This window comes from Capricornis sumatraensis, chromosome 2, assembly GCF_032405125.1.
Source record: "Capricornis sumatraensis isolate serow.1 chromosome 2, serow.2, whole genome shotgun sequence".
Taxonomy (NCBI): Eukaryota; Metazoa; Chordata; class Mammalia; order Artiodactyla; family Bovidae; genus Capricornis; species Capricornis sumatraensis.
The window spans coordinates 80,876,737-80,889,653 of NC_091070.1; the positions used below are offsets into that span (position 1 = coordinate 80,876,737).

At 40.5% G+C, this 12,917-nt stretch overlaps 1 protein-coding gene across 4 annotated transcripts in view; it reads right to left on the reverse strand.

Annotated features, from left to right (window-relative positions):
- NEO1 (neogenin 1) overlaps positions 1-12,917 on the reverse strand; it is a 232,601-nt gene that overhangs the window by 62,769 nt on the left and 156,915 nt on the right. For 3 of the 4 annotated variants that reach the window (XM_068963727.1, XM_068963728.1, XM_068963726.1), the window contains exons 8-9: positions 6,926-7,085; positions 168-322 (exon numbers count right to left, since the gene is read on the reverse strand). In XM_068963727.1, coding sequence (XP_068819828.1) covers positions 168-322; positions 6,926-7,085 — 315 coding nt within the window. Of the gene's footprint in view, positions 1-167; positions 323-6,925; positions 7,146-12,917 lie in introns of all 4 variants that reach the window. The other variant, XM_068963725.1, reaches the window with a different exon arrangement.

Below are 12,917 nucleotides of genomic sequence, written 5' to 3' on the forward strand. Positions count from 1 at the left end.
TGCTGTTTGATGCAGTTAACTTGATCTCCTGTAACTGATTCACTAAGATCCCTAAAAGTGAGGCACTGTTATCTCCTACACACCTATGGTATGCCAGGCTATACCTAAGATAGCCCTTCATACAGGTCTTGCTACAGGTGGGGCTGACAGACAGGTGGGAGACTTACCCTCAGGCTGTGTTTCTACCCGTAGTGGAGCTGAACTCTCTCCAGAGCCATGCTTATTTTGAGCCATAACTCTAAAGATGTACACTGTTGCTGGCATTAGGTTTTGAATGGTCACCTGCGTTTCTCCTGGGCGACTGGTATTCTCAACACGTTCCCTTTGGATAAACAGGGATTTGGAAAGAAATAACATTGATTACAGAAATTTCTATAATGTGCAGTTTCATTTTCATTGCAATATCTATAGATACCACACTACATCAAAATCTTAATAAATTTAAGTCAAATTAACTCTCAAAAAAAGGAAAGTTTCAGGGGTGGAATGGTGTTTGGAATATAGACACTGGTTAACAGCAATGTCACACATGTCTGAGAAGTCGCTGATGTTCTTGCTTAAACATCACTGATATTGTTGGTCATAATCACAACTTCCTTTCAAGAGTCTTCTCAGTGCCATCTCAAATAGGGTAGCTAGTCACCAATTGTGTACACTTTAAGAATCACTGAGTTTTAAGGGGCTATGTTTAGGGAAACAAACAGAAGGTGATTATAGGTATGATCCAATTTTCACAGAAAATATCAAAGAATGTTGCATATCTTCTGGATAATAAACTTTTAATAAAAGGAAAATTAGAGATTATCACTTAAAACTGGGAACAAAACATTAAAAATTTAAATGAATCTATAAAATAAGCTAATAACTATTCTGATTTTTACAATCTATTTATTTTTTTTTAAATTATTTTCAAACTGATCTGAAATATTTTAACAAATCTTATCACAAATGGTGCAAATGGCTAGTGGTCTGGTGTTATGAGATGAAAACATAAAGGGAGTTATCAGGTTCTTTAAAACAGGTGGCTTTCAGGCTCTCTTTTTGGGGTCTGTGTGTCTACAATAATTATGCTCAGTGTACTGTGCTCACTATAACAAAGACTGTATTTGCTTTTGTTTTAGACAAATAGCTGTTTTTTTTTTTTTTAAGAATTACTGATTATGTGAGGAAAGATCTGTGTCTATCTTGAGACAGTCATAAAAGGGCCCAAAACTACTTTGTGGGAGAAATTATTTGAAATTACCTAAAAATCTATTGAATTAAATTCTTACTTTAAAATATTGATACTTTTCCCTGAAATTTGTTTAAATAAATGGTTAAACAAACTGATTAAAATTTGTTAAGTTCTACATAACCATATGCCAATTTGTCTGATTGTATGTGAATGCATTTCAGAGATTCAAGTGTTTTTCAACAGTTTTCTATGGTTCTTTAAACTACCTTATTTTAATTAAAACAAACAGTACCCACCCACATCATATCTATAGAGGCTGCTTGTCTACAGTCAGCTCCACTGGAAAATATCATGGTAACAAAAGTTACTGCTCAGAGACTCTTGAGATATCTATTGATATTTTCTCTTCAGCTAAACCTCTCGGTCACAAGATTTAGTAGAGTATCAACTGATTTCCTATGATGTGAGGTTTCTGACATTCAATCCAATCACAAATGACTGCTGTCTAGAACAAAGTATGGTATGTAACACTTCGCTAAACTAAAAGCTCAGTGCCAGAGCACAGATTAGTTTGTTTTGCTCACTGCGCATCAAAGTTTAAACAAGACCTTTCTGAGAAAGACAGTGAAAGGGGCACTATTTTACTTTAAATTGAAGTGAGAGAGTGTTTCATTCGTGTTCACGTACTACAGAAGCACTAGCAGAAGGTTCATACACCGAAGCAGCATCACAAATGTACATGGAATGAATGAATGGAAATTTGCCTTCTAATGTGTAAATTTTATACAGGAATGATATCATCTTTATCTTTTTGTTTGTTCCTATGTAAAAGAGGGGCTTCCCTGGTGGCTCAATGGTAAAGAATTCACCTATCAATGCAGTAAATGAGGGTTTGATCCCTGGGTTGGGAAGATCTTCTGAAGAAGGAAATGGCAACCCACTCCAGTATTCTTATTTGGGAAATTCCCTGGACAGAGGAGCTTGACGGGCTACAGTCCATGAGATCACAAAAGAGTTGAATACAAACGACTTAGTGGCTAACCAACAACAACGTAAAAGGGGAAAAAAAACCTAGAACAAATTTCTACAGAAGCATTATGATAAGAAAAAATTAATGGTAGATATGATTCCCTAAGATCAAACATCTAACACTCGAAAAAGCTTCTAACAGTAGACTGATCTGAGGTCACAGAACCAAGTCTGTCTAGAAATAAAACTGACTTCAGGGAAGATTTGGGGTGAGTTATGAAGGACAAGTTCATAAATATGTGAGGTTCCAATGGGAGTTAGGTTAGAATGTCTTAGCTAAGAGTCAAAAGAAAAAGAAAAAGGTATATTTTGTACCAAGACAGTGCTGGGTAAGAACTCGGGAGCTCCAATTCTAGTTCTGGCAATACTGCTGGCTTGCAAAGTCACTTTCTGGGTTTGTTTCTTCATGTATTAAGTGAAAGAATGAGCCCAGAGTGGTGAACTTCTTCTTAAAGGGCTTGATAGTAAGTATTTACAGGCCAAGACACAATGAAAAATATTACCCACCATCTCCACAGTTAAAAGTCTATGTATAACTTTACAGCTGGCCCTCCCTATCCACAGTTCTGTAATGGGGATTCAACCAACTGTGGATCCTGCAGTACTGTACTACAAATTTACTGAGAAAAATCCACATGTAAGTGGACAAGTGCAATTCAAACCCATGTTGTTCAAGGGTCAACTGTAGTTATTTATATAACCTATTAAAGTGTAACCACTTGAAAAATATAAAATTTATCCTTAGGTCTTGGGCCATAAAAACAAGTTTGATTTGGCCCACGGTATATAGTTTGATGATCCTGGAGCAGACTAACAGATTTCTAAGGCTGCATGCTAAGTTGCTTCAGTCATGTCGGACTCTATGTGCCCTACGGACTGTGGCCTACCAGGCTCCTCTGTTCATGGGGATTCTCCAGGCAAGAATACTGGAGTGGGTTGCCCTGCCCTCCTCTAGGGGATCTTCCCGACCCAGGGATTGAACCTGCGTCTCTTAACGTCTTCTGCACTGGCAGGCCGGTTCTTTACCACAAGCGCTACCTGGGAAGCCCTTATCCAATTCTGAAAGTGAGAGTTGCTCAATCTTGTCCAGCTCTTTGCAACCCCAAGGACTATAGAGTCCATGGAATTCTCCAGGCCAGAATACTGGAGTGGGTAGCCCTTCCTTTCTCCAGGGGATCTTCCCAACCCAGGGATCGAACCTAGGTCTTCCGTGTTACAGGCAGGTTCTTTACCAGCTGAGTCATGACGGAAGCCCAATTATAAGTGCTATTAATTTCTGGAATAACTTACTCTGTACTTTCCACTTAGTGGTTAGTAGAAAATACTGCTGTTTAAAGGCATTGGAAACAAAAGTGAATATTTCACAGGTAAAATGGCAGAGGAAGGGCCCTTTGAAATTTCAGGAAGCATCTGCCTGCAATGCAGGAGACCCGGGTTCGATCCCTGGGTTGGGAAGATCCCCTGGCGAAGGAAATGGCAACCCACTCCAGTATTCTTGTCTGGAGAATCCCATGGATGGAGGAGCCTGGTGGGCTACAGTCCACGGGGTCGCAAAGAGTCGGACACGATTGAGTGACTTCACTTACTTACTTGCTTAGAGTACCCAACAGACTCATATAGCTCATTAACAAGGCACATAGTGCCCCCTGGTGGTTGAATTATCAGATGCAAGAAGTAGGGGAATTGCAGGCAGTGGCATATACCCTCACATCGAAAGGTTGTTAACTCTATGAATATAATACATAACCTTCAATTTTTAGGTGGGACAATGTAAACTTATAAAGATTAAATAAATTTTGTTTATAAAACAAGTAACGGGAATTTAGTCTGACTCGGTGTTACTTCTATTTCTTCACTGCTTCTATTCAGAAATCATGATCTTAAAGTAATGAGAGCAAAAATTATTACTACAATCTCCAAGAATCTTCCTTTGAAACATCCCCCCGATTTACTGTTCCAAGTCACTGCTCTCATCTTCATCTAGGCCTACCACATGCTTGTGTGTGTGTGTTTAGTTGCTCAGTTATGTTTAATTCATCACGACCCCATGGACTGTAACCCATCAGGTTCCTCTGTCTGTGGAGTTCTCCAGGCAATAATACTAGAGTGGGTTGCTATTCCCTTTTCCAGAGGATCTTCTCAACCCAGGGATCGAATCCGGGTTTCATGCATTGTGGGCAGATTCTTTACTGACTTCCCACCAGGGAAGAAGCCCCACCACATGTTTAGATCAACCTAACTACTGCTGATCTGTCTCCCTGACTCCCCCACTCTTCTCTAATCTTGTGTAGAACCTGCCAAGAACTGCTACTAAAAGCTGTTTAATAAAACCACCTGCACACTTGCTCAGCAGTCTGAAATGGTCCCTTCTTAATTGATCATGTCCGGATTCTTACTTGCATTTTAACACCTGGCTCCAAACTTCCTTCCACTTTATTATAATCTCTTACTAATTCTGACCAAAAACTCTAGGCCAAAGCTTACTTTTCCATCTTCCCAACAACACACACACAAATTGGATCCTCTTTATATATATTGATAATTGCCTTGTCCTCCTTCTCCTGCCAATTGATAGAAATGGTTTCTATGCTTTTTTCTAATATACTTAACAAGTTTTAAAAATATGTTTTCATACATTTATAACATTGTTATACACAGACAAAGATATAACTTTTATTCCTTCTACTAAATGGGGGTTAATTATCAACATTATTTTTTGAATAATTATTATTTTTCCACTGTCTGAAATTACTCACTCAACAAATATTTATTAAGTGCTACTGATAAGCCAGGCTCTGTTCTAGGTGATGGTGATACTCTACTGAACAAGACAAACGCAATGAATGCGTTAATAAAAAGAGAACATTTCTGAGTGTTACATGTTCTGGGAAAAAAACCAAAACATAAAAGCTAAAAAACAAAACATGGTGGTATGTTACAGTGATGTTCCAGAAAATGTTTAACAACTGGCTCTGGTTTGTAGCACTTGTCGCTGTAAATACTCCCCCATGCCCAACTTAGAGCTACCGGGTCATCACTGGGTTTGCAAAATTTCCTGAAAATTTAACAGTTGGCTTGGGAACAAGCCACCAAGTGCCCCAGGGTGTAACAGTGACCAAGAGGCTATGTTGGGTGGGTAGTCATGGAAGACCCTAGAAGAGACCTTCTGAGGATGATGGACAAGGAGCCAGACAGTTGTTTGCAAAGGAAATGCAATCCTGGTAGAAGGAACAACAAGGCCTTCTCCTAGAAGCAAAGACCCTGTCATGTATGTAAGACTGCTTCTGAGCAATTATGAAAAGCTTCTGTCCTTCTGTGAAACCCCATGGACTTTGCAATGGGATTTGAAAGTCTACTGGAAACATTTCAAGACAGGTGCTGTTTGGTAGTCATATCTTGCCTTTCTGTGACTAGCAGGACATTTCCTTATCGCTGTCACTGCAAAACATCCACTGCAGTGTTCAGATGAACACTCCATTACCCTGTGAGCAGCGCAATCCATCTGACTCAAATTACGTCACTCACTTAGATGTCTCAAGAGTCTCAACCCAAGGGGCATTGACTTGACTAAGGTACCTATACCTTCTGAACTTGCCAGTTTGGTATTAAATACAATATATATCAAATGTAAGCACCCTAGCAGAAATACAAGCTTAACTGCATGGGCCAGAGCCCTAACCCAAACAGGTATTTCAGCTTTCTTATTCTGGTGTGAAGTAACAGCACCATGAAGGGGTCTACTCAGCAATGTTAAGAATACACAGTCAGCACGTGGCATGGGGCCTCCCAAAGAGCGGACGACTGGCTGGGAAAACAACATAAACACACATAAAATAACAGAATAGTGACAACTACGGCGGTATCAGATCATGCGCTATCATAAGTAAGTGCCAGTATCAGTGGCACAAATATACACACAAGAGAAAGGCTACATGTGCTGAAAGAGTACAGGAAGATTTATGAGGGCTCCATTGGGCTTAATCTGAGCCAAGAAAGATTAACTGAATTTTATAGTGGTGGTTGAGAAACGGGAAAGGGGCAAGTGACCAAAGAGAAAACGGGGGAAAAAAAACGCTGCAGAGTGACAGGAATTAGACTGGTTTCATCAGAAAGTGAGTTACCTAGGGTTAAAGGAAAATAAGGTTGGATAGATAAAATACAGGTAGACTGTGTCGTGAAGTAGCTTGGTGATTCTGGAAAATCTCCAAAAGCAATGGAGAGGCAATGTGAGTTCCTGAAAGAAGTGGCGATGGAGAGAAATGTAATGAAAATACTGTTTTAGGAAAACGGGTCACTTAGTAATCTTGTGTCATCAAGCAGACCCCTTAAGCTCAGCAGCCCACAACTGCTTAAGGGTGCAGGCAGATATAACTCCCTTAATTTCTAGAATCTGAAAGTTCTAAGTAAGACATAGCCTATAGGTTGTACTTGACTAATCATATTGAAAAGGGTATTCTTAGTTACATTTTAATATTTCTACTTAAATACCTTTATTTACCCTCTCCCCAAGTCATCTCAGAAAGGCAGGAAAGAATACCAGGACCTTTGTCTGTTTAGGGATTTACTTATCATGACCTACGACTAGAAACGACATATCTCTGTGACCACATTTTCTGGACTTAAAGCTGGTACAGATTCTGCACAGCAGAGAGTCAGGATGGGCACAACTAGTCTTGGGAGGACAAGATGCAACCAACTGGCTCCAGACATACAGGCACTTACCTAGCAATCCCCTCCTTGGTGTAGAAGACAGAGTAGGTAAGGTTGTCCCCGTGAGGATCTGATGCAGGTGTCCGCCACGTCAATTTGATGAAGCGGGTAGAGACCAGGGAGGCCACGACATCCCGTGGAGCTGAAGGCAGTGGTCCAGTTGTGGCTGGTGCTAGATGGTCAGTAGTGGCACTGGTCAGTGAAGTGGGAGGTAATGTTGGGATGGCAACATCTTGTCATGTGCAAATATTGGGGAATATGAAGGGCAAACCACGACGGTTTTAAAAAAGAGAACAGAAAAAACAAAAAACAAAAAAAGAAATAAACAAAACCACGATGGGAAATAAAATAAAATGAATGAACATAAAAAAGGCCATTAAACTGAAGGCTACCATGCAGGCCAGGGGTAACTACTGAAAACTAATGGGCACCAGTCAAGACACAGCACCGCAGAGCAAACAGACTTTCTGGTCACTGTGATGGCTGTGGGTGAGGGCAAGGGAGGGTGCAGCTGAGGACAGGACATCTCACAGGGGCACACGCCAGCGCCCAAGGCATTTTCTCCAGTTCTGAAAGCAGCATGCAACCTCTGCCAAATTTTTGCATGTGTAAGTCTTATATGTGATAAAAAACCTCAGTATTTTTTTCCCACTTTATCAAATATTGAACAATGTGTGTAGTATGGCTGAGCCTAGTTACACTTACCTTGGGCCCCAGACTATCGTGACCTCACTTGCAGAGCTGGGTATGCCTCTAGCTCTGCAGGAGTTCAAAAGTCACATCTTCAAGTGAAATCTAACATTAAAGTCTGCTCTCTGTGGTCGGCAATACCCAGCAACGTTTGATAACCTTCCTCAATTCACTAAGTTACAGTTCATTTGCCATCTTATCAATTCATTTGATTACAACAGTATAATATCTTGAATCACAAATTCCAAAGCCACACAAACACAATACATATTGTTTTGTGCTTACACAAAGTACATTGTTCCATCTGTTTGGTACAGTCCTCACTACCAAGATTACAACTGCTAGCAGACTTCAGGGATTCAAGAGGACAGATGAAGCAGATGGCAAATCAGAGCTCTGCTGTTCAAATGCTTGTCTGTATGTCCCTTCTGTTGCAGGACACTCTGATTTTAGAAGTCCATTCCTAATATACACCTGAAATATCCTTCACCTTGCAGCACACGTTCAATCGCACAATTTTAATTTTAATCTCACAATTTTCAAATGAAGGAATTCATTAGAAATGTGTCGTAACTTTAACGGGGAAGTTAGAAGAAGAGAGGCAGACGGGGAAATATGAAAATTCTGGACCTCATTTCAATGAAATAGTAGGAAAACCACCTCCTGAAAGTGTCTGTGAACTACGAGAGAATCTTTTAAACTGAGGTAGTCTAAATGAATATGCCAGTGAGAATAAATACTCCAAGGGAAAGGACAGAGGAAGACCAATGTAAAATCTCCCTACAGCTACCATTTATTGAGCACTTTCTACATGGCACTCTGGCTCTCTGTATGAAAGTGTTAGTCACTCAGTCATGTCTGACTCTTTGCCACCCCATGGACTGTATCCCTCCAAGCACCTCTGTCCATGGAATTCTCCAGGAAAGAATACTGGAGTGGGTTGCCATTCCCTTCTCTAGAGGATATTCCTGACCCAGAGATCGAACACGGGTCTCCTACATTGCAGGTGGATTCTTTACTGTCTAAGCTATCAGGATTCTTTATGTGGACTCATTTAGTCTTTACAACCTTATGAAATAGGTACTATCACTGTATCTCTGTATTATATATGGAGACTACATTTAAAAGGGCTAAATCACTGTTCCTAGGAATAGGAAGTGGTGGAGTGTTAAAACCAACCATAGTTTTTAGCTTAAGAGACCTCTGGATTTAGTCAATAGGAGTTTTTAGCCGTGGTCATGCCATTCAGGGTAATGGCAGTGGTCAGGGGCTCCTGCTTCTTTTTGTCAGTTCCCCCCTGCCTGCAAATCCCATGAAGGCAATGCAAAGGGCCAGGACAAATGCCTGCATATGCACTAGGTGTTACAAGAGAAAAATCACTGATTTTGTGAGATTTACCACTTTTATAGCAAGGGAAAGCAAGCTCTAGACAAAGAATAGACCTGCTGTGGATATCTAATTTGATTCTGTTGTGCTTTTTATGGCTTCGGTCTTTAAAAAGATACTGAAACTTGCTTTGTGTCCCAACATATGGATTATCCTGACAACTGTCCCATATATGCTCGAAAAGAATCTGTATCTGTAGTCGTTGGGTGGAGAGTCTATAATGTTAGCTAGGCCAAGTTGACTGAGAGGATCGTTTAAGTCCTCTATATTCTTTTAAACTTTTTCTAATTATCAGTTTTTGAGAGCAAGATATTGAAATCTCCCACTATTATCACTGACTTACATATTTCTTTTTTGAAAATAACAACTACAAATGCATATACATACAACAGCAAAGCCCCAAAATATATGCATCCAAAGAAATCTGGGAAAACTCAAATATTTGGAAATGAAGCGATCCATGAGTCAGTCAAAGAAGAAACCACAAGAAATAAAAAATTTAACACTTTTAAACTGAATGAAATGAAAATACAACATATTAAAAACAAAGACATGCAATTAAAGCAGTGCTTAGAGGGAAATTAAGATGTCTTTATCAGAAGAAAAGTCTCATGTGAATTATCTAAGCTTTTACCTTACTGAAGAGTATTGATCTTAAGCATTTTTACACACGAAAAGGTAACCGTATGAGGTAAAGGATGTGTTAACTAACGTAACTGTTGGAATGTTTTCACAGTGTATATGTATCAAATGATTATATTGCACACTTCAAATATATTACCATTTATTTGTCAACTGAAGTGAAGTGAAAGTCACTCAGTTGTGTCTGACTCTTTGCGACCCCACTGACTGACTGTTCATGGAATTCTCCAGGCCAGAATACTGGAGTGGGTAGCCTTTCCCTTCTCCAGGGGATCTTCCCAACCCAGGGATCAAACCCAGGTATCCCACATTGCAGGCGGACTCTTTACCAGCTGAGCCACCAGGGAAGCACAAGAATAATGGAGTGGGTAGCCTATCCCTTTTCCAGCAGATCTTCTCGATTCAGGAATCAAATCGGGTCTCCTTCACTGCAGGCGGATTCTTTACTAACTGAGCTCTCAGGGGAGCCAATTTGTCAATTATACCGCAACACAAATGGAAAAATTTAATTTTATCCATATTCTTAAAAAAACACAAGGTTAATAAATCAATGGAAGATGTTGTTTTTGTCGTTCAGTTGCTTAGTGGTGTCTAACTCTGCAACCCCATAGACTGCATCAAGCCAGGCTTCCCTGTCCATCACCAACTCCTGAAGCTTGCTCAAACTCATGTCCATTGAGTCAGTGATTCCATCCAACCATCTCGTCCTCTGTTGCTCCCTTCTCCTCCTGCCTTTGATCTTTCCCAGCACCAAGGTCTTTTCCAATGAGTTGGCTCTCATTTTCCAATGAGGTGGCCAAAGTACTGGAGCTTCAGCTTCAGCATCAGTCCTTCCAATGAATATTCAGGACTGATTTCCTTTAGAATGGACTGGTCTGGTGTCCCTGCTGTCCAAGGGACTCTCGAGAGTCTTCTCCAACACCACAGTTCAAAAGCATCAATTCTTCAGTGCTCAGCCTTCTTTATGGTCCAGCTTTCACATCTGTACATGACTACTGGGAAAACCATAGCTTTGACTTGACTATACAGGCCTTTCGTCAGCAAAGTGATACCTCTGCTTTTTAATACGCTGTCTAGGTTTGTCACAGTTTTTCTTCCAAGAGCAAGCATCTTTTAATTTCATGGCTGCTAGTCACTGTCCATAGTGATTTTGAAGCCCAAGAAAATAAGTCTGTCACTGTTTCCGTTTTTCCCCCATCTATTTGCCATAAAGTGATAGGACCAGATGCCATGATCTTAGTTTTTTGAATGCTGAGTTTTAAGTCAGCTTTTCCATTCTCCGCTTTCACCCTCATCAAGAGGCTCTTTAGTTCCTCTTCAGTTTCTGCCATAAGGGTGGTGTCATCTGCATATCTGAGGTTATTGATATTTCTCCCAGTAATCTTGATACCAGCTTGTCATTTATCCAGTTCAGCATTTTGCATGATATACTCTGCATATAAGTTAAATAAGTAGGGTGATAATATATAGCCTTGATGTACTCCTTTCTCAATTTTGCACCAGTTTGTTATTCCAAGTCTGGTTCTAACTGTTGCTTCTTGACCTGCATACAGGCTTCTCAGGAGGCAGGTAAGGTGGTCTGGTATTCCCAACTCTAAGAAAATTCCACAGTCTGTTGTGAGCCACACAGTCAAAGGCTTTGGCATAGTTAATGAAGCAGATGTTTTTCTGGAATTTCCTTGCTTTTTTAATGATAATCCAACGGATGTTGGCAGTTTGATCTCTGGTTCCTCGGCCTTTTCTAAATCCAGTTTGTACATCTGGAAGTTCTCAATTCACATACTGTTGAAGCTTAGCTTGAAGGATTCTGAGCACTACCTTACTAGCATGTGAAATGAGTCCAGCTGTGGAGAAGGCAGTGGCACCCCACTCCAGCACTCTTGCCTGGAGGATCCCATGGACGGAGGAGCCTGGTGGGCTGCAGTCCATGGGGTCGCTAAGAGTGGGATACGACTGAGCGATTTCACTTTCACTTTTCACTTTCATGCATTGGAGAAGGAAATGGCAACCCACTCCACTGTTCTTGCCTGGAGAATCCCAGGGACGGGGGAGCCTGGTGGGCTGCTGTCTCTGGGGTCGCACAGAGTTGGACACGACTGAAGAGACTTAGCAGCAGCAGCAGTGCAATAGTCTGAACATTCTTTGGCCTTGAGCTTCTTTGGGATTGGAATGAAGACTGATCTTTTCCAGTCCTGTGGCCACTTCTGAGTTTTCCAAATTTGTTGGCATTCTGAGTGCATCAATTTAACAGCATAATCTTTTAGAATATGAAACAGCTCAGCTGAAATGCCATCATCTCCACTAACTTTGTAGTAATGCTTAAGATGCACTTGCCTTACACTCCAGGATGTCTGGCTCTAGGTGAGTGACCACATCATGGTTGTCCGGGTTTGCATAGTTCTTCTGTGTATTCTTGTCACCTCTTCTTAGTATCTTCTGCTTCTGTTAGGTCCATACCATTTCTGTCCTTTATTGTGCCCATCTTTACATGAAAGGTACCCTTGGTATCTCTAATTTTCTTGAAGAGACCTCTAGTCTTTCCCATTCTATTATTTTCCTCTATTTCTTTGCATTGATCACTGAGGAAGGCTTTTTTATCTCTCTTTGCTACTCTTTGGAACTCTGCATTCAAATGGGTATATCTTTCCTTTCCTCCTTTGCCTTTAGCTTCTCTTCTTTTCTCAGCTATTTGTAAGGCCTCTTCAGACAACCATTTTGCCTTGTTGCATTTCTTTTTCTTGGGGATGATTTTGATCACTGCCTCCTGTACAATGTTACTCTATCCGTAGTTCTTCAGGCACTCTATCAGATCTAATCCCTTAAATCTATTTGTCACTTCCACTGTATAATCGTGTTTAGGTCATACCTGATTGGTCTAGTGATTTTCTCTATCTTTTTCAGTGTAAGTCTAAATTTTGCAACAAGGATCTCATGATCTGAGCCACAGTCAGCTCCCAGTCTAGTTTTTGCTGACTGCACAGAGCTTCTCCATCTTTGGCTGCAGAGAATATAATCAATCTGACTTCTGTATTGATCATCTGGTCACGTCCATGTGTAGAATCGTCTCTTGTGTTATTGGCAGAGGGTGTTTGCTATGACCAGTGTATTCTCTTGGCAAAACTCTGTTACCCTCTGTCCTGCTTCATTTTGTACTCCAAGCCAAACGTGCATGTTATTTCAGGTATCTCCTGACTTCCTACTTTTTCATTCCAGTCCATTATGATGAAAAGGACTTTTTTTTTTTTTTTTTGCTGTTAGTTTAGAAGATCTTGTAGGTCTTTGTAGA